Source organism: Brienomyrus brachyistius, chromosome 12 (genome assembly GCF_023856365.1).
Source record: "Brienomyrus brachyistius isolate T26 chromosome 12, BBRACH_0.4, whole genome shotgun sequence".
NCBI classification, from domain to species: Eukaryota; Metazoa; Chordata; class Actinopteri; order Osteoglossiformes; family Mormyridae; genus Brienomyrus; species Brienomyrus brachyistius.
The window spans coordinates 16152009-16177757 of NC_064544.1; the positions used below are offsets into that span (position 1 = coordinate 16152009).

A 25749-nucleotide genomic window follows, 5' to 3' on the forward strand; every position below is an offset into this window, starting at 1 on the left:
AGTCACAATTGGAAAATCTGGAATTTGGAAAACAGGAATTTGTAAGGAGTTTTAATCCAAGTACTGTCTCAAGTACTTATTCTACCGGTACTGTGGTCGTGAATCAGCCTTACTTGGACATTTGGAGCAGATGAAGTTGAGCTTCTCAGTCATAGGCAGGCTGACCCAGTAATGTGGGTTTTTAGATTGTACTGCTGCTGTGTTTCCACAGAAGTCAGTGTTGTTTGGGGCCCAGTTCTGGTAGCCGACATTTTCTGTACTGACCCAGACCCAGAACTTCAGGGAGCAGGAGAAGCGCAGCCCCAGCCAGACATGATCAGTGGAGGCCTTCTCAGCTCTCCTACTGACCCAGTACTGGATCTCCTCATTGTGGACAGACACCAGGTCCGAATGGTACGTTCTGCAGTAATTCAGGGCTTCATTCCGGGTCATGTTACTATTTACCAAGATCAGGTTATCTGGGGCAGAAGGGCAAGGCAGTTCTTAGAAAGCTGGCTTCAGGAGATGACATTTGGCAATTTGCAGAATGGAATTTATTTCCAGGTGGGGAGAGGGAGAGAAATTCACAAAACAACGGCAAAACAACTTTCTGTTGCAACTCCGTAGTACTATACTGTATGTACCTGTCCGCAGGAGTTGTAACTTATAGCACTAAACATAAATATAGGTGTAGTATGTTTTTTAAGTATTATCAAATAATATTGTTAGATAAATGTGAGAATTGCTTACTCCTCTCAGAAAAGTTACATTACTCACCATCATAGCATATGAATGGATGCTTTTCATCACATGGTGTCACATCCCACGTCCCAGGCCAGGTGACCTGAGCTAAAGCACATACGTTATTCACATAATCATTTTGGCCAATTTTCCAGTTACGGAATGAGGAGTTTGACAGGTCTGACCATCCCCATGTGTCCTGGAACAGTCCAATCCATGCCCGTATGAGACTTGTAACCATTGTATGTATCAAGTTATTATCTTCTTGATTCCTCACAGTGGCCAGGTCTGTGTAACTCTGCCTGCAGTAGCTCTGAGCATCAGACCAATTCATATGTTGGTTAATCAAGGTGAAGTTCCAGGTAGCTTTTATTCCGTGTTTGATGGTGGGAGCTGTGGATTTGATGTAAACAGACAAAGAAACAACAATAACCCAGAAGTCATTTACTTCTAAAATGCTTAGCAGATGGTTTTATCCAAAGTTACATACATTTTTTGAAAACACAGGATCAGACAGTCCCTAGATTAATTTAAGGTTAAAGGTCTGTTTCAGTGGCTCAATGGTGAAATCATTCTACCAAATATGGGAAATAGTGACCTTCTGATCACAGGTCTCCTAACCCATTGAGCCACACAGTGCCCCATCCTGAATAAATCTTACTTTCTGACATTTAATGTAAATAAAAATGTAAAAACTCCATAATTTAGGTTTTGTTGTCCGCCGCGATACCCGCTATCTCCCCATGGGTGAATCGGGAGGAGCCCCTCTACTCGCTCAAGCTGGCAACGTTTATTTTGTCGGCGCCAGAAGCCGCTGCCTCCACAAGAGCACCCAAAGCCTGCAGCGTTGCCACTTCCCTCGCTAGTTTACCCAAAGCCTGTACCTTTAGGGATACCTGTTTGGCCCTTAAAGGGGCCAAGACACTTGGGGATGCCATCCCATGGATCCCCAGGTCCCTTACATTAACAGTTCCTGTGCCGCTAGTTTCTGCAGTGCCACCCGTGGTTCCTGTGCCGGCGGTTCCTGTCCACCACCCGTGGTTCCTGTGCCAATGGTTCTTATTCTGCCACCCGAGGTTCCTGTGCCGGCAGTTCCTGTTCCGCGTCATCTCTCCGTTGTTCCTATGCCGGCAGTCCCAGCTCCGCTTCCCCTGGCGCCTGCCCCCAGAGGTGCAGCATCTCCCCATGGTTCCTATGCCGCCGGTCCTAGTTCCGCTCCCTGTGGCGTCTTCCCTAGAGGGGCATCATCTCCCCATGGTTCCTATGCCGGTGGTCCTAGTTCTGCTCCCCGTGGTGTGTTACCCGGAGGGGCATCATCTCCCCATGGTTCCTGTTTCAGCCCTGCTACCTCCAGACCTTATCCCAAAGAGGCCCAACTGAGCCCCAGAAGACTTGGCCCTTCTGACTGCCTTCCCTTCCTAATCTTCAGAAGAGGAGTTGGAGTGGGATCCTCTCAGGCTTTCCCTGAGACCTTCCCCGGGGACCCTCTCCAGGAAAGCATCCCAACCCTGCCACCATCTCAACGTGGCAGATAACTGCCAGGACCTTGGCTCTCTGTGTCCCATAGGGGAAGGGACGCCTTTGGTCTCCCTGGCTTCGACTCGGCAATCACTTGCCGCAAGTTGGTCTCCCTGGCTTCAGCTCGGGGGTCGCCTTCGGTTCCGCCTACGGCGCCTCACTGGCAGGCTGCAGTCCCACCTCCAACACATCGTTGGTTGCCTGCGGGTCCCCCGTCTCCGACTTGTCGGTCGCCTGTGCCTTCGTCTGCGGTAGCTTCAGTTTCCTCTTCCGCTCCGCCTGTGTCCCCTTCATCTTCCTCCTCACCCCCCTGCATTGGACCCTCCACCTTCTTACCCCCCCCTTCAACATTCCCTCCTGCTTCTCCCTCACGCTCGTCAAGGGTCTCTTCGGCTCTGGCCCTCACCTGCTGGGGTTCCATCCAGCTCCTTGTTTCCCTCCGCCCTTTGCCTCCTTGCCCTCTACCTTTGTGCCCCCTGTGTCTGTTCCTCATCCTCCTGTTTCTCCTTCATTCACTCCTGGCCCCTTCGTTCTCCCCATTGGTGTTCCCCCTGTGTTTCTGTTTTTGTTGCCCCTGTGCCTGTTTGCTTTTCCCGTTGTTTATCAGTTGTTGTCTGGGTTGCTGTCTTTGTGTCTGTTCTGTGTGTCTGTCTTGTTCCCAGTGCCCCGTTGATGTTTTGCTTTTGTTTTCCAGGTCCCATGTCCCTGGTCTCATTATATGCTCCTCTTAGGTGCGCCCAGATGTTCATGCCTTTTGGGGGGGGGGGGGGGGGGGGGGTTCTGTCCTGACCCGCTCGTCCGATCCTCCCGTCTGCCACGCCTCCTCATCTACCCCGTGTGGATTCCCTGTGTTTACCAGCTGTATTGCGTTATTTCCGATTAGTTCAGTGTATTTAAGTCCACGTCAGAGTATGTTTCCCTAGTCCTGTCATTAACATTACGTGTGTAGAGTACGACATGCTCTATAAGTCATATGGGGATCACATTAAGGGATACAGCCACTGTATCAAAGACTACATCCGCTTCTGTGTGGAGAGCACAGTCCCCATATAAACAAACAAGGGATCACAAAGAACCTGAAGGACCTTCTTAAGAATAGGGTATACAGGTCTGGAGACCAGGAGGAGCTCTAATGGGTGCAGGCGAAACTGAAGATTCAACTCTGCCAGGAGAAAAACTTCTGCAGGGAGAAGCTGTAGCATAAGCTACAACAGAACAGCACAAAGAAACTGTGGAATGGGATGAGGACCATCACCGGCTACAAGTAAGCTGGTAACATTGCAGAGGAGTTAAAAGTGGGACTAATCAGGTGAATCTTTTTTCAACAGATTTGATTCTCACGAGCCAGTTCTGCTCAATAGGCCCTCCATTGCCCCCCAGGTCCCATTGACACCCGACCCATGGTCTCCACCCCCACTGAGCAGAGTCTGTGAGACTGACCAGGTGAGGCAACTCTGCTCAGGCATGGCTGTGAGGCCTGATGGAATCAACCCCAGGGTATTGAAGACATGTATAGGATCACATGCATATGGACACACACACACACACATTTGTAATTATATCTTTGTGAGGACTCTTCATTCATTTCTATGGGTAAATCTTTAAACCGAACATGACAATCTTAACCCCTACCCAGCCCTAATCTTAACCACAAGTAACCAAACAAAATACACTAAGCTAACACTAACCCAGGTACGTAGCGATATGGTATGTTAGTGAATCCCATTTGCAATTGGGAGCTAAATCTCTCCTGAACTTAATTAGGCCTCCTGTCATATACTTTAGTGGAGAAACAGAGCATTCAAGAATAATAGTGGAGTAATAATTATAGAAGCGTTGAAGGGCAAAACACATCAACAAATTCCAAAACATGCCTGCAAATGCAAAAATACACAAGCAAATACAAAAGCCTGCCAGCAAATACGAGAAACACACCAGCAAATACGAATGCACTACAACATATGCAGCACTGAAAACGGAAAGGGTATGTACCTATTGATCATCACAGGCTTGTTACTTATTGGTCAACAGTTGTAAATAATGAATCCAAAGGTACATATTTACTGTAGGTACCAAATGCTTGCAGATGATGCAAAGAGAAAATGGATATTATTAGATATGACTACACACATTGAAAGCAAAAGCCTTTGATGGTTGTGAGCCTCCTGCAGTTATTAGGATGTTGTAAATTATATAGTTTTTCAAACGTTGTGGGTGACTCTGTGTGTTTTGCGCTTCAGGGCTTCCGTAATAATACTAATCGATCAACAAATAATAATCAATTTTCCTACATATTGGTCTTAACACAACTTATCTGAGCTAATTTTATCTACACATGTGCCGGTAGGTTCTGCAGGATTGAAGAGTACCTGTTCACCTCTCTCCCTAAGTTTGCAGAAGGTCCCCCTTACTCTATGAGACATCCTGTGTGGTTCCCTTTCCAATGAAAGGGTGCTCCAGCTCCCTTAAGGACTTCAGACCAGTTACTCTCATCTCACATATCTTTAAGACCTTTGAGAGGCTGGGGCAAACACTGCTTTGACCCCTGGTGACAGGCCACCTGGATCCCCTACAGTTTGATTACTAGGCAGCGATGTACAAGAAAGGCCAGAGCAGACTGTGCTGTCTGAAGAGGCTCAGGTTGTTAATATGTGTGGCTGCTGTGTATGTTTTATCAGTCCGTAGTGGCCAGTGTTCTTTTCTACACAGTGGCTTGCTGGGAAAGTGGCATAAGTTCAGGCAAAACCAACCACCTGAACAGACTCATCAGGAAGACCAGGTTCATCAGAAGACTGACTCTGGACCCATTAGAGACAGTAGGAAAGAAGAGAATGCCAGCCATAACACGTTCAGGAAGCAGCCATCTTGGCAACAGCAAAAAGCTGGTGGCTGGTGCTGTCTGCTTTTTAATTGCACATTGCCGTCCAGTAGCTTATTATTATTTTTTCCTAACATTTATTTCATTAATACTCTATAATTTTCTGTTTTTGTCTTCAGTATTCTACTTGTGTACTGCATATTTTTTTCTCCTTTTTTTGCACTACATTTTCTTCTTTACATGGTGCAATGTCTTTGCACCTTGCCTGTTTGGCATTGCATGTCTGTTCATCTGTGCTCCACATATTTCATCCTATGTGCACAATAATTTCCCTCTGACATCAATTAATTCATCTCATCTAATCTAATTTAATCTAATCTAATCTAATCTAGTGTAATCTAATCTAATCTAATCCAGTTCAATATAATGTAATCTAATACCCAAAACAGAATTTATTCTTACTTACGGTGTAGTCCTTTTTATCTGGCAAATCTATTATGGAGTAAGTTATAAATGGATAGTATACTTTAAAAGACATGTTCCATTTGTCATTAAAAAGCTGGTTAATGTTACTCACCAGTATAACAGATGAAATACCTCTGTGATGAACAGGGAATATCATTCCATGCACCATTGTCTCGGAATTCAGTACAGTGCTCATTATTATACTGGTTGTTTGGTTCACCGATATTCCAGTTGACGTACCCAGTCTCTCCTTCTGCTGAGGACCACTGCCATCTCCATAATGATCCATTCTTCAGTCCTATCCAAGCCTCCCCAGTATAATCAGAGCGTACAGACCCAGTTAGTCTTTTCATTTCCTCCATATTGTCAATGGTAGCCAAGTCAGTGTAGTTCTGTCTGCAGTAAGCCTGGGCGTCAGTCCAGGTCAGGTTTATGTTTACAAAATGGTACTGATGTGAAAGGCATGAACAGTGACTGTGAAACTCTGTAAGAAAGTCACACAGGCAGAGAGAAACAAATACACATGATCACAAATAGAAAAATATAAACCTGATCTGACAAGATGAGAAAAGGCTTTTGTAAGTCTATCTTTGAACTGACAGGCTGATGGATATACATTATTATCAATGACATACATACTGTAAATAAACAATTAGATTTCTCTGAATCTAAATATAAATTTAGTATTGGTGTCTCTGGAATGTATTACCGGTGTAACACAAAGGTCCTGCAAACGTCAAAGAAAGACCCGTATAATATGATTGGCTTTTGGCAGATTTGGTCAATGTGTAAATTGGTGGGGCTCTTCTTATGAGAAATATCTCAAGTGCCATGTGACAGAAACTGACCTGAAATCAGTAGAAGTTTCAGCAGAAGAAACACATTACAACCCATCATGCTGATCCAACGGGCTGCAGAAAACATTGATTATGGCACTACTCATGTAACATACATATGAGCACATACACACATACACACACACATACACACACACATGTACACACAGTCCATGTATTCCTATGTTTATGAGGACTTTCTATTCAGTTCCATGGGAAAAACTCTAATCCAAAAATGACGACCTTAACTGCTACCCAGCCCTAATCTGAACCATAAGTAAGCAAATAAAATATGAGACTTTGGCATTTTTACATTTTTGATTGCATCCACAGATCTTTGTGGGGACCTGAAAAATGGTTACCACAGCATTAAAAAACACATTTTTCTTACATTGTGGGGGACATTTGGTCCCCACGATGTAATACAAACCTAATCCAAACACACACCTTTAATTAAAACTACGGTCAATTTTGAGAACGCTCAGCTTGGACGGGCAACCTCTGCACCAATATATATCACTTCAGAAATATTAGGAAAAACAATTTATGTAAAGTGCACATAAGTATAATATCTGGTTTGTTCTTTGGAGTGAATAACGTTTAGAGTAAGAAAGGACTATTAGCAACTTACTGTAAAAAATCCACATTTGATCAAATTATCCACATCTGATAAAAGTAGCTTATTCAGTATTATTAATTAAAACTAAAGCTATGTGTAAAAGTGTAAAATAAAGTAACATTTAACATCTTAATATTCCTAAAGATACTCCCCAGTAAAATTAGAATATATAGGCCTATCTTTTTTTAGGAAAAAAAAGTTTAAAACATGATGTTTAAGAAATACCAGTATATGCCATTACCTGATTTCTGTGAGGCTGGATGATTTGTTTTCCTATCTCTGTTAAAATGATTATTTGTGTTTCTCATAGCAAGAGTATCCACTTTATCAAATAGAATGTTCTGGAATGCCTCTGGGTGTACACTGAACTGTGTACAGTATGTAAAATAATACACACATTGCCGCACGTTGGTTTTGTCCTTAATGTTATTCAGGGGAAAACAATCCTGGTTCATTCAGGAGGCGGAAAAATATTTGCATGTGTAACAGAATGAAAATCAGTCACCCCACAATATGTATTTTTTTTCTTTCTTCACGCTTTCCTTCTCTCTTTCTATTCACTACACACTGGGGAGAGAATGAGGGGCACCGGGATGCAGGGTGTGACATTCACATTACAGAATTCACAGAGTAAATCCTGCACGGAAGCACAGTGTCACTTAAACGTGTTTTTTTTCCTCTTCCAACATATGTTAGTAAATATCTGGGTTTAATACTCATATATACCCAATATCAGGTGTAACTACACTAACATTTATTTCGTGCTGATAATTACAAAGTTGGCCACTTATTCACCAGACTCTCATTAGCAGAATCCATGCCACCTTAAGTAGGGGGTGCTATTTCAACAGAATCCTGTAGAGGGCACTGTGTATGCTAAATCGAAGGCTACAAGAATGTTTGCAGCATTTTATTTTACTAAGAAAAAGATGACAATTCAAATGATTTTCATTGTGATGTTACAGATTCATAACTATTGGCTCACAAAGTTTACTGTTCTTTAAAATAAAATGAATTAAATTTGGAATCTGAGTTGTATGCTGTGTTTGACTTCTCACATATAATAATAATAATAATAATAATAATAATAATAATAATAATAATAATCAGAGACACTCACAGACCATTCACACACACATTAACACCTACGGGTAATTTAGCGACTCCAATTAGCCTCTGCATGTTTTTGGACTGTGGGGGAAAACTGGAGTACCCGGAGGAAACCCCACGACGACATGGGGAGAACATGCAAACTCCACACACATGTGACCCAGGGGAAGACTCGAGCCCGGGTCCCAGAGGTGTGAGGCAACAGTGCTAACCACTGCACCACCATGCCACCGATAATAATAATACTTATTGTTATTATTCCAAAATATTTCACTGCGCAGGATGCAGACATACCCTTCTCGATCGCTTAATTTAATACTCTCTGAAACTGGTATTCTTTCATCAAGACCATCTCTACAAATGATGTATTTTATGCCCAGATTAAAAGCTTCTTATTCGCAGTGCCCCTATGGGATTGTGCTTACAGTGGCACATGCTATGCAGTGAAATGGCAGTAGGGCATGGTGAGCACGCGGACTCATTGATTAGAATAAGAAGTCAGGGTTCTAATAGGAATTTAAAAGTCTAGTTCATCTTGGGCCAAGCAAATACTAAATGTATAGTGCACAGCAGGTATGCCACTGCAAGGAAACGCTGAAAGCAGCCTGGGCCAGATTGGTTTTCTACCTGAAAAACAGCTTGCAGTATGGCATGCAAAGCCACGTTCCCTATTAAAATGTGCCAAGTGCTTTTCTAATGCACGTTTTTCATCACAGCTTTAAGTTGCCTGACAGGTATATTGTGAAAAATCAATTTTTAAAATAAAAATATAGTGTTTTCTTAATTTTTTTTCAGGCCGCTATATATTCTGCCATATCCTCTTCTAGTCAGACATTCTTTCACATTCAGTTAGTCAGACATGCAAATGTTTTTCCACTTACTGAAAAAATTCTGATTTTTCTTTGAATAACAAACAAATGAGCTAGACAAATATACAACAATGTGTGCATTTTGTTTTGCATGCATTGGTTTGTGCACAACCAGAGGCATCACAAAGAGATTGCCTGATAGATCTGATACTATCAGAGACAGAAAAAAATAATTTTAACAGGGACAGAAATAGAACCCCCCCCCTAGACTGACAGTGACCAAGTAATGACATAATTGCATTTTTTTGCCATCATGTTTTTTTAAATGTATTATCCAAATTCTAATAAGGTTCTTACATTTTCATTTCATTCACAGTATTATATCTGTGATAGCTTTATATTTAAACACAAATAACTACAAAAAACACAACAGAATGGAATATGGAAATGCAGTGACCAGATTTACATGGGTGCTCTTAAAAAGGGAAATACTGTTCTGCAAGCAGGCTTTGGGCAAGGCTTCACGCCTCTGAGTCTGAGGTGCTAGGACTAAGGTCCATGGGTCCAAGACCAAGATTGATCAGGAACTCAACACCTAGACCAATGGCCTGGGCCATCTACTGGCAGGCTGGTTGAGGAGTGTAAGCAGCCCTGTTGGGACTTATAACTATTCTGATGCCATTTTAAAGCTGATTTTCATTAAGAGCGTGTAACTTTAGATCCCTATCCCTGATCAAACTAGAATTTATGTGAATTTTCCCATCAGTTTCACAGCAAACATGCCATACCAACCAAGAGGTTCACACCTTGTAAAATCTACATTAATTAATTCCCAAATTAACTTATACCGTGCATGTTGATGACTCACATCAGTACATACTGAGGGTGCTTATTGTTGCACATCACCAGATGTTGACACTTTTAGGTAAGTTTACATAAGTTACATCCCAAATTCCCATCCAGACAGCATATCCTAACCCTAGACAGAATTAAACCTGGCCGTTAGTTTACTAGAATAGCAGTGTCGGTTAAACATTTGTAAATTAGAATTTGTGCTTGGCTTGGCCTATTACAATAATCTGTGATCCATGTTCAACAATACATGCATCGATTCATTCATTTGATATAAAAAAGTAGAGGACAAAGAGAAGGGGCCACCTGACCAACTCAGATAAGAAGGAACGTGGGGCATGCAGAGAGAGGGGAGTTGTTGGAAAAAGAAAGACTTCTTCTACTAGTCTGGGGAATCACTAAGATGTATGTGTGTGTAATTGTTTGAGTAAGGAGGATGGAGTAGGCAGTAATATGTGGGACCCATTTAAAAGAGTAGCACACAAATCATTAAGATCGTCCAAGGACACAAACAAACATAACATCCAGATATCGATACCAGACAATTATAAACACATATACAGGCATAGCATGAAACAGATCTTTGTTATTCACATGGTTGTGTGTGTCTGTAGTATGTGAGGTAGGAAGGGGGTGGGTTGTGCTTCCAAATCCGAGGACCCCCCCCCTCCCCAGCACTTTTCGTTCTTTGTTCAGCCACTTCTCAGCACTTAAATGTGCATCCCGCCTTTAACCAGCCTATACTATGGCTCAGACCACTACTGTATCTTTAAGGCTTAGGCAGTTGTACCCAGACACCTAAATCTCTGAGCCATCAAACTTGGAATACTGGCCTCTGGTCTCCCTTGTTATCTGGATTGCATTGTGAGTGTGTGTGTGTGTGTGTGTGTGTGTAGAGGTCATTTTTCCCCTTGATAACTAGACCATCTAGTAGCCCTTGTACCAGACTGGGCCTCATCTCAAGGCTTCTAAACCTCCGGGCCATAAAATGTGGAACGTTAGCCCTGGTTGTGTGTGAGTGAGGTAGACGTCAAGTGACCTTCAAATAGAATGGAAAAGAATGGGAAGCATTAAGCTGTGTGTAGTGCATTGCTAGGACAATTCATAACAGGCTCTTAGAAACAGGGCTGAAGACCCATAAAGCAAGGACAAGGCCCTTCATCAATGAGAAGTGTGGTGTCCCCTGTGAGGGGAAGGGGGATTTATAATTTATGGGTTGTTTATGGTTTGGTTTTTTTCCTACTCTCTTTTGTTTTCCTTCTCCTTTCAGCAGTGCCACGAAAGCTTGGGGAGGTTGCGCCGTCCCTCATTGGTAATTGAGGGGCGGGACTTGTTAGTTTGGTTGGCGGAGGCGGGGACTTGATCGGGTTTAAAGATGGCTACATCAGAGTGGACGGGAGCGCGGTCCGGGGACGGAAGGTAATCGCGGCGGTTGTTTTAAGGAGGCGTCGGTGGGGCGATGGGGGCTTTCCCAAGCGGACCGCGGACGTGAGTGAGCTGAGGTACCAGGCTACAAGTCACGGGTCCGCGGTATCGATAGAGGGATAGCGAGCGCGCAGCCATAGCGTCTGGGGAGGTAAGAGCAGTGGGAAGGCGACGCAGATGACGGTGGGGGGAGTGGCCTGGGATACCGTGCTTAGAACCCGGAAGTAAGGGAAGGTTCCTAACCGGTGGGGTGTAGGACGTATCCGTTCGGGTTATAGCCGGGACGGTGTGGTTCCGGGGTTGTTTTGGGCTTTGTTTCCCCCACAGGTCTAAGCTCGCCGCCGTGGGTCGGCTGGCTTGGGAGGCACCGGGTTGGTGCATATCGCAGCCAACGGATTGAGGCGGTGAGCGGCGTACGAGCTACCAGGCTAAGAGAAGGACAGTGGGAAGAGTTTCGGTTATCTCCCACGGGACCGAGAGAGCTCCAGGAGGAGGTGGACGCGGCCGGAGGGTAGCGGCATTGCTGAAAAGGGATAGTTAAGTTTTGTTTTGTTTTTTTTATTTTTTATTTTTTTTTTTGTTGTTTTTGTGGGCCGGACGAGGGAAGTGCGCCGGCCCAGGACTGAGTCTTTAGTTTCTCTTTTTTTTTATTTTCGCTTCTTATTATTATTGTTATTATTATTTATTATTATTATTATTACATTTTTGTTTGGGGGTTAGGTTTATGTAGGGGGGACCTTTGCAGGTCACCCTTCGGTTTTGTCCTCTCCTATGTTAACTGACCTCCTCTCCCCGCTGCATAAGTGTGCTGTATATAAGGGTGCCGTGTGCTGTGCCACTGTGTGATTAGTTGTAGTGGATATTGGGGGAGGTGTGAGTGCTGTGGGGTTGTTTTGGAGTAGTATTGGGGAAGGAGAAATAACACTTGTAGTGGTAGTGTGATTTACCTGTTGGTGGGAGGGAGGTGGTTGTTGCCTGGGAGTTTGGAGTATCTGTAACCGAGCCCCAAATAAATCCGTGCCAGCTCACTCAGTTGTTTGCCCCATTGTGTCATTGCCCCAGGAGATCCTAAAGGGTGTGTGGGTAGCATTGTGCTGTGTGAAAGGGTTAAGGGGAAGAATTAAAGACTCAGTACAAAAATAGTCATTAGGCAGTGGGGGTCCTACACCCTGGGCCACCACAGAAGCAGTGAAGAGCCAGGCTGGAGTATTCCATAAAATGTGTGTGTGTGTGTGAGACCTGCCTGCCCCCTCAAATACCAATTACCTGTATGAGCCCCCTCATTACTGACACACATCACTTGACCCTCACCTGATTTTTAACTATGAGTTTTGTCTTTTATTTTGGAATTAGTGGCAAGACCTTAGTGTCTACCTCACAGCCACTCTCGAGAGTAGCTCTGTCCCAAATAAAGCCACTTTCTGTTCCGGAATCCGCGCAAGTGTCCTCCTTATTCTTAATCTTTGACAGAAGATTTCGCCTGAACAGAATGGAACCAGTGGATCAGGTATGTATCCAGCAGCTAGCTGACGCTCTGGATAGGCTAAGCTCTTTGATTTGGCAACATACTGCTGCAATAACGGCGATTGGGGAATCCCTCGACTCATTTAAACTCCTCCACTTGGGGGAGGATCCCATCCCCAACCCGGAGAGAGCATTCTACCCTTTTCCGGCTGAGAACCATGGTCTCGGATTTGGAGGTACTGATTCTCAACCCAGCCGCTTCACACTCGGCTGCGAACTGCTCCAGTGAGAACTGAAGGTCCCGGTCCGATGAGGCCAACAGAACCACATCATCTGCAAAAAGCAGAGACCTAATCCTGAGCTCACCGAACCGGACACCCTCAACGCCCTGGCTGCGCCTAGAAATTCTGTCCATAAAAGCTATGAACAGAATCGGTGACCAAGGGCAGCCCTGACAGAGTCCAACCCCCGGTCCACCCCGGTCTGCCAGTCCAGAGGCACTGCCCCCGTTATCCATGCAATGCCGCAGATGCGTGTCAAGCAGGACAGCCCCACAACATCCAGAACCTTGAGGAACTCCGGGCGAATCTCATCCACCCCTGGGGCCCGGCCACCGAGGAGCTTTTTGACCACCTCAGTGATCTCCACCCCCCAGAGATAGGCGAGTCCACCCCCAAGTCCCCACACTCCATATCGGAAGGCGTGTCGGTGGGATTGAGGAGGTATTCGAAGTACTCCTTCCACCGACTCAAAACGTCCCGAGTTGAGGTCAGCAGCGCACCATCCCCACCATAAATAGTATTGATGCTGCACCGCTTTCCTGCCCTGAGCCGCCGGATGGTGGACCAGAATCTCCTCGAAGCCGTCCGGAAGTCGTTCTCCATGGCCTCACCAAACTCCTCCCACACCCGAGTTTTTGCCTCAGCAACCACCAAAGCCGCATCCCGCTTGGCCTGCCGGTAGCCGTCAGCTGCGTCTGGAGTCCCACAGGCCAAAAAGGCTCGATAGGACTCCTTTTTCAGCTTGACGGCATCCCTTACCACCACTGTCCACCAGCGGGTTTGGGGATTGCCGCCGCGACAGGCACCGACCACCTTACGGACGCAGCTCCGGTCAGCTGCCTCCACAATGGAGGCACGGAACATGGCCCATTCGGACTCAATGCCCCCCGCCTCCCCCAGGATATGGGAGATGTTCTGCCGGAGGTAGGAGTTGAAACTTTCCCTGACAGGGGATTCCGCCAGATGTTCCCAGCAGACCCTCACTATACGCTTGGGCCTGCCAGGCCTGGCCGGCCTCCTCCCCCACCAGCGGAGCCAACCCACCACCAGGTAGTGATCGGTTGACAGCTCCGCCCCTTTCTTCACCCAAGTCTCCAAGACATGCGGCCGCAAGTCCGACGACACGACTACAAAGTCGATCATCGAACTGCGGCCTAGGGTGTCCTGGTGCCAAGTACACATATGGACACCCTTATGCCTGAACATGGTGTTCATTATGGACAATCTGTGATGAGTACAGAAGTCCAACAACAAAACGCCGCTTGGGCTCAGATCGGGGGGGCCATTCCTCCCAATCACGTCCCTCCAGGTCTCACTGTCGTTGCCCACGTGAGCATTGAAGTCCCCCAGCAGAACAATAGAGTCCCCAGGAGGAGCGCTCTCCAACACCCCTTCCAAGGGCTCCAAAAAGGGTGGGTATTCTGAACTGCCGTTTGGCGCATAAGCGCAAACAACAGTCAGGACCCGTCCCCCCACCCGAAGGCGAAGAGAGGCTACCCTCTCGTTCAATGCGGTAAACCCCAATGTACAGGCACCCAGCCTGGGGGCAATAAGTATGCCCACGCCCGCTCGGCGCCTCTCCCCGTGGGCAACTCCAGAGTGGAAAAGGGTCCAACCCCCCTCAAGGAGACTGGTTCCAGAGCCCAAGCCGTGCGTCGAGGTGAGTCCAGCTATATCTAGCCGGAACTTCACAACCTCGCGCACCAGCTCAGGCTCCTTCCCCATCAGAGAGGTGACATTCCATGTCCCTAGAGCTAGCTTCTGCAGCCGAGGATCGGACCGGCAAGGTCCCTGCCTTTGGCCGCTGCCCAGATCACATCGCACCCGACCCCTATGGCCCCTCCCATGGGTGGTGAGTCCATTGAAGAGGGGACCCACGTGCCTTGTTTGGGCTGTGCCCGACCAGGCCCCAGGGGCGTAGGCCTGGCCACCAGGTGCTCGCCATCGAGCCCCACCCCCAGGCCTAGCTCCAGGGGGGGGGCCCGGTGACCTGCGTCCGAGCAAGGGAAAACGTGAATCTAAAATCGTTCTCTTCAGGAGGGGTCTTCTTAGCCGCACTTCGTCTGGTTCCTCACCCAGGACCTGTTTGCCTTGGGTGACCCTACCAAGGGCATAAAGCCCCAGACAACATAGCTCCTGAGATCACTGGAACACGCAAACCCCTCCACCACGATAAGGTGTCGGCTCCAGGAGGGGACATTAATACATTGATATATATTACTTTAAAAATATACTACACCTAAAGTTAAAATTAGTGTTATAAGTACACATAAAACTACACAATTGCATCAGAAAGCTGTTTTGTCTAAACTGTTTTGTGAATTTCATGCCTTCTACCTGTCATGATCCGTGAAAACGGGTGAGGCGAACGGGCAGGCCAGCAGGCAGGAAGCAGGCAGACAGGCGGAATTCGGGGTAAACTAGGGGTTTATTAAAAGGAGCGGGACGGGCAGGACAGGAGCACGGACATCTACTAACATCAATGACAGACAATGAACTAAGGCAAAACAGGGACTGAAATAGACAAGACAACAGGGTACAGCTGGGTACAATCAGGGAAGCACACGTGGATAATGAGGGGGGCGTGGCACACATGAGGATCGTACGAGCTGGGTGTGACACTACCCTTCTGGAATTTAATTCCTTTCTCCAGATTTCCAAATGTCACATGACTTTTTCCTGAACCCGCTTTCTAACAATCATCTTACCTTCTGCCCCAGAAAACCTGATCTTGGTAAATAGTAACATGACCTGGAATGAAGCCCTGAATTACTGCAGAACAAACTATTCAGACCCAGTGTCTGTCCACAATGAGGAGATCCAGTACTGGGTCAGTAGGTTGGCTGAGGACGCCTCCACTGATCATGTCTGGCTGGGGCTGTGCTTCTCCTGCTACCTGAAATTATGGTTCTGGATCAGTGCAGAAAATGTCAGCTACCAGAACTGGGCCCCAAACAACATATCCAACAGTAACTTGTGTGGAACCACAGCAGCAGTACAATCTAAAGACCCACATTACTGGGTCAGCCTGCCTGAGACTAAGGAGCTCAACTTCATCTGCTCTAAATATCCAAGTAAGACTGATTCACGAACAGAGTACCTGCAGAATAAGTACATGTACAACTACAGAGTTACATCAGAATGTCGTTTTGTCTTCCCTTTGTTTTGCTTGTGCATTTCACTCCCTCTACCCTCTCATTACAAAGTCTTTTTTCCAATTTTTCCAAATGTGACTGCATTTTGTTTGATAATGATGTGGCATGTAGAGTGATTTCCAAATAATAATAATGCATCTTTCCATATTTAATAATAAAATTTATTTGTAAGGTGTAAATTTATCCATTCATCCTTTTTCTATACACGCATGTTCTATGCTGGTGTACAGGGGTACGAAGCCGAGCCTGAAGGCTCTGAGTGCCTGCGAGGTATAAACCCATATCAGGGTGTAACAGATCATGGTACATGTGATATGTGTTATGCAGAGCGATTTGATTATATTGATATTTAAAGAACTACTAACTCGTTTTATAATGATAACAAGGAACAGTGATGATGAGGGATACAGAGAATGTTCTTCTTTCCACATGTTAAGCAAAAAAGCTCAGATACCCAAAACTGGCATTCAGAAATAGAAAAAATGTTTAGTAATGCTTCAGGTTCAGATAAGGAAAAATTAAGGCACCAGATGTCTCTAAATCAATGAACATGTGTGTCTGCATGGTTTAACTTTTTTAAAATGATTGACACAGTACATTTTACTAATTATTAATGTATAAATGAATGCATATATTTAGAAATGACTATTTGTAATTTGATTACACATTTGTATGGAACTGGATGTGTCCAAGTGAGCTGACTTCTTTTGTTGCTCAGTTCTTACAGGAAAGAGAACAGTGGTGAGACTGACTGTCAGTACTGATGGAGACATAAAGGATCCTGCATTCAGCAGCCATCTGTGAACGCAGGTCAGTTCATTTCTCTTCTGGAGCTACACAGAGAAAGAGACAAATTGCCAATAGATGCGCAAGGAAATATTCCGTTGTGTTATTATCTAGCTAAAGGCGAAACTGAACAGCACAGGCATGTCAGAAGGCACCAAATTATCCTGGAGGACACAACCTGATGGCCAAATCTTCCATCCAAAGGACTAAAGAGCATAAATGACAAGGTAACGGGTTTGCAACATCTAGTTATTGAAGGTGTAAGTAAATACATCTTCAGTATTGTTGTAATTATTATTGCACTATGAGCAGTTTGTGTAACATAATACATTGTATCATTTAAGAGATGTTTTTGTCAAAAGAATCATACAGCAAACTGGGAATTCATAATGCTCGAGTCTACATTATGTAATAAGCAGTCAGTTTATAGGAGAGGTAACAGAATGGTGTATCTGTGTGTTTTCCCATTTCAAGGGTCTGAGAATGTGGAGGAGACGAACCCTCAGTGTGTCTGGAATCGCAGAGGGATCTGAGGAGCAGAGCAGCCCAACATGCATTGATTTGCACAAAGAAATGTTTGCTTTCTACTGAATTCATGATAATACAAGTGATTTTCTATCATTTTGCATCTGTATAAGATAAACTTTCATATGTGCTGATCCAGAAACAGATAATTGCTAACAACATTTCAAGCCTCACAGTCCTTATTGTTTTCTTTGGTGTGTTTCATTTTAATAGATGATAAACATTTAGAGGTGAAAATATTTTCCATAGCCTCATGATTCCAGGGTCGTGCATTTAACTCCTGCCTCAAGTTCTGTTTTGGTGAAATTTGTTCTCCTGGCATTTGCATGGTTCTCCTTTGGATACATAAGTTACCCTCCACAACTGCTGATAATAACATTTAATAACATACAGCAAATTACAAATTATTGCATATGTGTGTTGAGTGTTGTGTTCCTACTGCATGTATTCAACCTTAATGAGGAGTCAATAAAAAGTCTTATGTACTATGGGCTCATTAATGTAGCAGGTTGTAAAATTCATAATGACTGTATAAATGATTACATTCTGACACCAATAGCAATAAATGTCATGGACACAAACAATAACACAAACCATCCATCCCAGAAGCATTGTGGGAATAACCCAGGCCGAGGCACCACCCCTCACAGGACACACACACCATTCACATCTATGGGAAATTTGGCAGCACTAATTCACCTAAAGTGTTTAGGGACTGAGGGGGAAACTGGGGAACCCAGAGAAAACCCCATGATGATAAGATAAGAACAGGGTGGAGACTCAGACCCTGAAGTGGGAGGCAACAGTATTAACCACAGTAACATGTCACCTGTCATGCCCTGCTCGTCGGCTCCTCCTGTGTGCCACGCCCCCTGCCTACCCACGTGTTTTCTCCCGATTGTACCCAGCTGTATCTAGTTCATTTGCTCAGTCCTGTGTATATCAGTCCGTGTCTTACCCGAGTCCAGTGTCCGTCATTGATGTCTGATGTTGTCAATGTCTGTTTCCCGACCTGCTCCAGTTTCCCCGATTAAAACCCCGTTTTCCCGTATCCCGCTTGCCTGCCTGCTCCTTTCCCGCACGATCGCCGCTCTGCTCGCGATCGCTCACCTCGTCCCGTGACAGAATGACGGACCCCAAAAAGAAGCGGAGAGGGAGGAGGAGAGTCCCGCAGGAGACGATCCGTCTCGGCGCCTGCTCGCTCTCCAGGCTTTGGCTCCCGACAGGGGACGAGAGGGAAGTACCCGCCCTACCTCCAGCCCGGAGGCTGACCACACGCGACCCCGATCCCGTGTGGAAGTACTGGTTCTCCAGTGAGGACGAGGACGAGGAGCCCTTCCTCTACCCATACCCGGAGCCGGAGGCCTTTCTTCCGCCGTCCGTTTTTACGGACGTCGCGCCGCCTCCCGCCACCGCTAGGCGCCAGCGAGGGAGAAAGAAACCGGCGATCGCCGGTACAGAGGACCTCCCTCCGCTGCTCGCTGCAACGGCCGGACCCGAGGAGCTCCCTCCGCTCCTGCCGCCCGCGGACCCCGCTCCCGTGCAGCCGCCATTGCCGGCGGACCCCGCTCCCGTGCAGCCGCCATTGCCGGCGGACCCCGCTCCCGTGCAGCCGCCATTGCCGGCGGACCCCGCTCCCGTGCAGCCGCCTGCGCAGCCGCCTTCGCCGCTGCCGCCGCCTGCGCAGCCGCCTTCGCCGCTGCTGCAGCTCCCGGGCAGGCGCAGCCGCCTTCGCTGCCTGCTGCAGCTCCCGGGCAGGCGCAGCCGCCTTCGCTGCCTGCTGCAGCTCCCGGGCAGGCGCAGCCGCCTTCGCTGCCTGCTGCAGCTCCCGGGCAGGCGCCCCCACTGCAGCAACCTGCAGCTCCCGGGCAGGCGCCCCCACTGCAGCAACCTGCAGCTCCCGGGCAGGCGCCCCCACTGCAGCAACCTGCAGCTCCCGGGCCGGCGCCCCCACTGCAGCCACCTCCTGTTCCTGACCGCGCTCCAGTTCCTGCAGAGGCGCCCCCTCTGCAGCCGCCTGCTGCAGCTCCCGGGCAGGCGCCCCCTCTGCAGCCGCCTGCTGCAGCTCCCGGGCAGGCGCCCCCACTGCAGCCGCCTGCTGCAGCTCCCGGGCAGGCGCCCCCACTGCAGCCAGCTCCTGTTCCTGACCGCGCTCCTGTTCCTGTCCAGGCGCCCCCTCTGCAGCCGCCTGCTGCAGCTCCCGGGCAGGCGCCCCCTCTGCAGCCGCCTGCTGCAGCTCCCGGGCAGGCGCCCCCACTGCAGCCGCCTGCTGCAGCTCCCGGGCAGGCGCCCCCACTGCAGCCAGCTCCTGTTCCTGACCGCGCTCCTGTTCCTGACCGCGCTCCTGTTCCTGACCGCGCTCCTGTTCCTGTCCAGGCGCCCCCACTGCAGCCACCTGCAGCTCCCGGGCCGGCGCCCCCACTGCAGCCACCTGCAGCTCCCGGGCCGGCGCCCCCACTGCAGCCACCTGCAGCTCCCGGGCCGGCGCCCCCACTGCAGCAACCTGCAGCTCCCGGGCAGGTGCCCCCACTGCAGCCACCTGCAGCTCCTGACCGCGCTCCTGTCCCTTCTCCCCCTGTGACAGTTTCTCCCTCGCCCCGGCGAACTCGACCCCGACCTGGGGTCATGTCTGTGTCCCGTAAAGGGAGGGGACACAGACGCAGGGCTGGGGTCCCGCCCGCCCTGCCCCCTGGCTCGCCCTGCCTCGCCTGCGCTGGGGCTCGGTTGCCGCCTGCGGGTCCTGGCCCTCCGGGTCGGCTGTCGCCTGCGGGTCCCCCTCCGGTGCCTCGTCGCCCTGCCTCGCTCCCCTCTCCGGGTCCTGGTCGGTCGCCTGGGGGTTCCCCGACGGCGGCTCCTCGGTCGCCTGCGGGGCCCCTACCTCCGGCCCTCCCCCGGACATCGCCGCCTGCTGCGGCTCCCCCCTCCTCCGTGCCTTCGCCCTGGCCCCTTCCAGCTCCCTCGTCCCCTTCCCTGGTGCTCCCTCCTGCTCCCTCCCTGGCCCCTCCGCGGGTCCCTCGCCCTGCCTCCTCGGCCCCTCCGAGGTCCCCTCCGGCTCCGGCCTCCCGGCCGCCTGCGGCCCCTCTGGCTGCCTCCCGTCACCCGCTTGGGCTCCCTCGGGCTCCCCTTTGTTCCCCCTCCTTGTCTCCCTACGCCCCTGCCTTTGTCCCGCCTGTCTCTGCCCCTTCGTTTTCTGCTCGCCCTTTCGTTCCGCCCGTCTCTGTTCCTTGTGCCCCGGTGTACCCGCCTTGCACTCCTGGCCCCTTTGTTCCTCCTGTTCCCGCTGTGTCTCCCTTCCTGGTCTGTCTCTCTGCTTTCCCGACCCTCTGTCAGGTTTTGTCCTTTGTCTTGTCCCTGGCTGTGTTTTGTGCCTCGGTCCTGTTTCCTGTCTCTCGTTGATGGTTCTGTTTTTTTTTTTGCTCCAGGTCCCGGTTCCCGTGTCCCGTCTGTCGCCTCCTCCCTGGCGCGCCCGGTGAAGCGCGCCTTTGGGGGGGGGTTCTGTCATGCCCTGCTCGTCGGCTCCTCCTGTGTGCCACGCCCCCTGCCTACCCACGTGTTTTCTCCCGATTGTACCCAGCTGTATCTAGTTCATTTGCTCAGTCCTGTGTATATCAGTCCGTGTCTTACCCGAGTCCAGTGTCCGTCATTGATGTCTGATGTTGTCAATGTCTGTTTCCCGACCTGCTCCAGTTTCCCCGATTAAAACCCCGTTTTCCCGTATCCCGCTTGCCTGCCTGCTCCTTTCCCGCACGATCGCCGCTCTGCTCGCGATCGCTCACCTCGTCCCGTGACATCACCCATAATGCAACACAACATCAAAGCTTACCTTAACCGTCCTGCTACACTCTCATTTGCTCTTGTTATTTCAGTGGTTGTTTGGCTGTGGGACAAACACAAATTAGATGATTCCAACTAAAATTTAAAAAGAAAACGTCATGTTTGGAAAATATATAAAATGCATGACATTTTAATTACCAAAATTGATAAAATTATAAAAGGAATCTATCCACTGCAAAAATGATTACATTAAAGTGATAAGCAAATTAATAAAAATGAACATATTTAAGCAATAACATATCAGGAGTGTGGTTGTACAACAATATATCAGAGCTGTGATACTCGTAGACACGAGGCTGCAGGCTGAGTTACAAAGATAATCACAGCTGTGATATATTGCACTACAGCCACACTACCTGCAGTATGTTATTGCTTTTATAGAACAGTGCATCAAGTTGCATTTTTAAAACTAATAAGCCACAACAGATAATATTTGGCTTGATTTTTTATTTAAACATTTTTACGATTTTCCACAAAAAAATAGTTTGCCAAGCAACAGAAACACTCACTCCCATCAACTATAATTTGCAAAATATTTTACTATTTTACTGTTTAACTGGGGCTCCTGTTAGCAACTTACATAACTAAAGCCAATCAGTTGCATGGTTCCAAATGTTATATGAATTATACAAGTATTTTAACTGTGAAAGTTAATATTATAAATTATCTTATTTTCAGCAAATACAATCCATACTATTTTAAGTGTCAGACCCAATAGGAAAGGTGATGTGAGTAATAGGTAGAGTTAGCAGTGATGTTGTTTGTTAAAATAAAACATACAGGTGAAATGCAGATTGATGTCCCCCTTTCACTTCATATGTTCCTGTTACATAAAGAAGTTCTTTTGACTGTGCCTTTTTTAATTCATGGATGATATTTTGTAGAAGTATTTATTTCACAAAGACTGAGCCATAACGCAAGAGGAAAATATTGAATATTAATGGAGATTAAATCCAGCTTGAATCCATCTGTCTTTTAATTGTACATTTGGAATGTATAAAATTTGTAATCAGAATAATTCAGTGAAGAGTCTGCAAAGGCAATCAGCATGACCTGAGTATATTCCTGAGGGTTGGTCTTCATCTTCCCTCCCCCCACTGGGTTTACTTTACTCTAATACGGCTCTGCTGAGGTGAAGTCTTACCTTAGCAGAGCTGCCTTTTGCTGAGCACCAGGGTGTGAAGGTTGTGAAGAAGTGACGGTTTCTCCGAAGATGTATTATTCTTGAAGGACATACAATAATGAGTCAGGGCCACAATCCTAAGGGCAACATGTTATTTCTTACTCAAGCACATGGGCTCCCACACTGCCAGTTATTGCTTCTGTCCTGAGGAGCCTGAGCCAACAGATAAAGTAAGCTGGTGCTGTCATGGCAGGGTACCGCCACAAGGTGGCAGCTTAGACACAGGATAAGATGCTGACCCAGGCAGCCTACCAGACAGATGATGGTAAGTGAGGTATGGCTGATTATCATGCTGACTCGTTTGTCTGCCTGATAATTATTTCTAACACTTTGCTGAATAAACATTTCCTGTTAATAAACATACATGTTGTTGCATCCAGTTTGTAGTGAAAACCTGTAAAAAAGCTTGAGAGGATGTCTTAGGTATTCTGGAAAATTCTGACAATCCTGGAAGTGTCTTTTGACTGGCAGGGTACCCAGTCTCTCTCTTGCATTTTGTTAGGTAGCTGCATTTGTTAGTTAGCTGCTTTTCATTTCCACTCTTTCCAGACATCAGAGGGCAGTATAATGAACCCCTTCTCAGTGGTCTCACCATATTGGATACTAGTTACGTTCATCTATGCACATTATGTGCAAATCACTTAGGACCACTAAGTACTAAGGAAGCTTGAGTGCTGAGTGGACAATTGAGAAACTGCCCACAGCGTGTGTCCTCTGATAAGCCGGTATCACATCCTGGATGTGCACGGTGCCCAACAGTTACTCTGCTTACCCTACACTGCATAGGTTGTATAAAAAATGGATTTATTTATCGGTGAATTATGGAACAACTTAGATCAGTAAAATTTATAAAAACACCTTTAATGGCAACCTTGGCCCTTAACCCCCAATTAATTCAGGTATTTTCTGACCTTGTGCTGTCAAAGATACAGAGTAAGAAGGACACCTGCTCAGATTCAGGAGTGGGAAGCAGCTTCATTTAGGACAGGGCTACTCTCGAGAGTGGCTGTGAGGTGGACACTAAGGTCTTGTCACTAAGACCAAAAAAAGACAAAACTCAATGTGATTAAGGAAGAATAGCAACAGGATAAAATTACGTTTTAGATGCTGCTCACTGGGGAGTTGTGCTATTTTTAGAAGCAGTCCGTGGGCAACTCATGTTGGTTACCCCTGATCTACAGGATCCCGGATCCCTATTGTATTGCCCCGGTGGGTTCGCTTAATAACGGAGCAGCGGCTTGGGACTATTATGGGTAAGCCTTGCGGACAACTCAGTAAAACCCGTATTAAGTATCTTGGGATCTTGTTCACCAGTGGGGGAACGATGGAACCGGAGATCGACAGGCGGATCTGTGCAGCGTCAGCAGTCATGCGGGCACTACATCGGTCTGTCATGGTGAAGAGAGAGCTGAGCCAAAAGGCGAAGCTCTCGATTTACCAGTCGATCTATATTCCTACCCTCACCTATGGTCATGAGCTATGGGTAGTGACCGAAAGAACGAAGTCGCGTGTGCAAGCGGCCGAAATGAGTTTCCTTCGCAGGGTGGCTGGGCTCTCCCTTAGAGATAGGGTGAGGAGCTCAGTCATTCGGGAGGGACTCAGAGTAGAGCCGCTGCTCCTCCGCATCGAGAGGAGCCAGATGAGGTGGCTCGGGCATCTGATTAGGATGCCTCCGGGACGCCTCCCTGGGGAGGTATTCCGGGCATGTCCCACTGGGAGGAGACCCCAGGGAAGACCCAGGACACGTTGGAGAGACTACGTCTCTTGGCTGGCCTGGGAACGCCTCGGGATCCCCCCAGAGGAGCTGGATGAAGTGGCCGGGGAGAGGGAAGTCTGGGCCTCCCTGCTGAGACTGCTGCCCCCGCGACCCGACCCCGGATTAAGCGGAAGATGATGGATGGATGGATAGATAAAGGAGAGAATCAGCCACTGTAGTAAAGTTATATCACTCACCATCATAGCATACAAATGGATGCTTTTCAGCACATGATGTCATATCCCATGTCCCAGGCCAGATGACCTGTCCTAAAGCACATCTGTTACCCACATTATCATTTTGACCAATTTTCCAGTTACGGAATGAGGAGTTTGAGAGGTCTGACCATCCCCATGTGTCCTGGAACAGGCCAATCCATGCCCAAGTGCCACTTGTAACCATTTTATGTAGCAAGTTATTATCTCCTTTATTCCTCACAGTGGCCAGGTCTGTGTAACTCTGTCTGCAGTAGCTCTGAGCATTGGACCAATTCATATATTGGTCAATCAAGGTGAAGTTCCATGTAGCATTTATTCCATCTTCATAGGTGGAAGCTGTGGATTTGTTGCAAACAGCATAAGAAGCAATAATAATCCAGAAGTCATTTACATTTAACCTATTTAACAGATGGTTTTATCTAAAGTTACGTACATTTTTTGAAAGAGCCGGATCTGACAGTCTAGATTAATTGGGGATTAAGGGCCTGGTTCAGGACCCAAGTGGTGAAATCATTCTGCCAGTCATTCTGGGAGCTGAAACAGTGACCTTCTGATCACAGGTACAGTGTCTTTAACCACAGAGTCATACAGCACCCTTTGCTGAATAAATCTCACTCTGACATTTCAAATGAAATGTCATTTACTTGAAATTTACTTGTTTCTCTGCCTTGTGGGGAAATCTGCAGAGCAAAGCCATTGGAAAACCTTCGCCATAATCTCTATGCCATAATCCGTATGATATAATCTCTATGCCATAATCTCTATGCCATAATCCGTATGCCATAATCTGTATGATATAATCTCTATGCCATAATCTCTATGCCATAATCTCTATGCCATAATCTGTATGGAGTGCCTTGAGTGGCTGCCTGCTACAGCACCCATATGGTTCTTTGTATTCTTCATTTTCTTACTATTGTAAGTTTGTTTTTTTTCCATCTTTTTACGTAAACCTGTGACTACCATGCCGTGGAACAGGAATGTTTTCCTGGTTCTATAACCATCAGCAGGCTTATTTCAATCACAGATGGTACCTTTCACATATACGCATCATGACCTGCTGGACCTGCACCCCCCGTTCCCACCAAAGCCAGTGATGCTGGTCAAATTGCTTGCAGAGCTGGTGTGATACCATCAGGGTAAGAAAGCTGGAGTTCAGCTGTAGAGGCAGAAGGTACAAACCTTACCTGCCATCTATCATGGGCAACATAAGGTCACTGACAAGACAAACTGGTTCTCAACACTGACCAGTTGCTATGAGTTCTACAAATACTGCAGTCTCATGTGCTTCACGAAAACCTGACTGAGAACCAGCACTCTGTACTCCATAGTCCTAATAGGCGACTATAACATCATTTCTGCTGATAGGAACAAA

At 47.3% G+C, this 25749-nt stretch overlaps 1 protein-coding gene across 1 annotated transcript in view; it reads right to left on the reverse strand.

Annotated features, from left to right (window-relative positions):
• Window positions 1-25749, reverse strand: part of LOC125705233 (macrophage mannose receptor 1-like) — a 108034-nt gene that overhangs the window by 64810 nt on the left and 17475 nt on the right. The window contains exons 8-12 of the mRNA XM_048971676.1: window positions 25562-25568; window positions 24444-24710; window positions 5709-6005; window positions 757-1113; window positions 114-458 (exon numbers count right to left, since the gene is read on the reverse strand). Of these exons, the coding sequence (XP_048827633.1) occupies window positions 114-458; window positions 757-1113; window positions 5709-6005; window positions 24444-24710; window positions 25562-25568 (1273 nt within the window). The remainder of the gene's footprint in view (window positions 1-113; window positions 459-756; window positions 1114-5708; window positions 6006-24443; window positions 24711-25561; window positions 25569-25749) is intronic.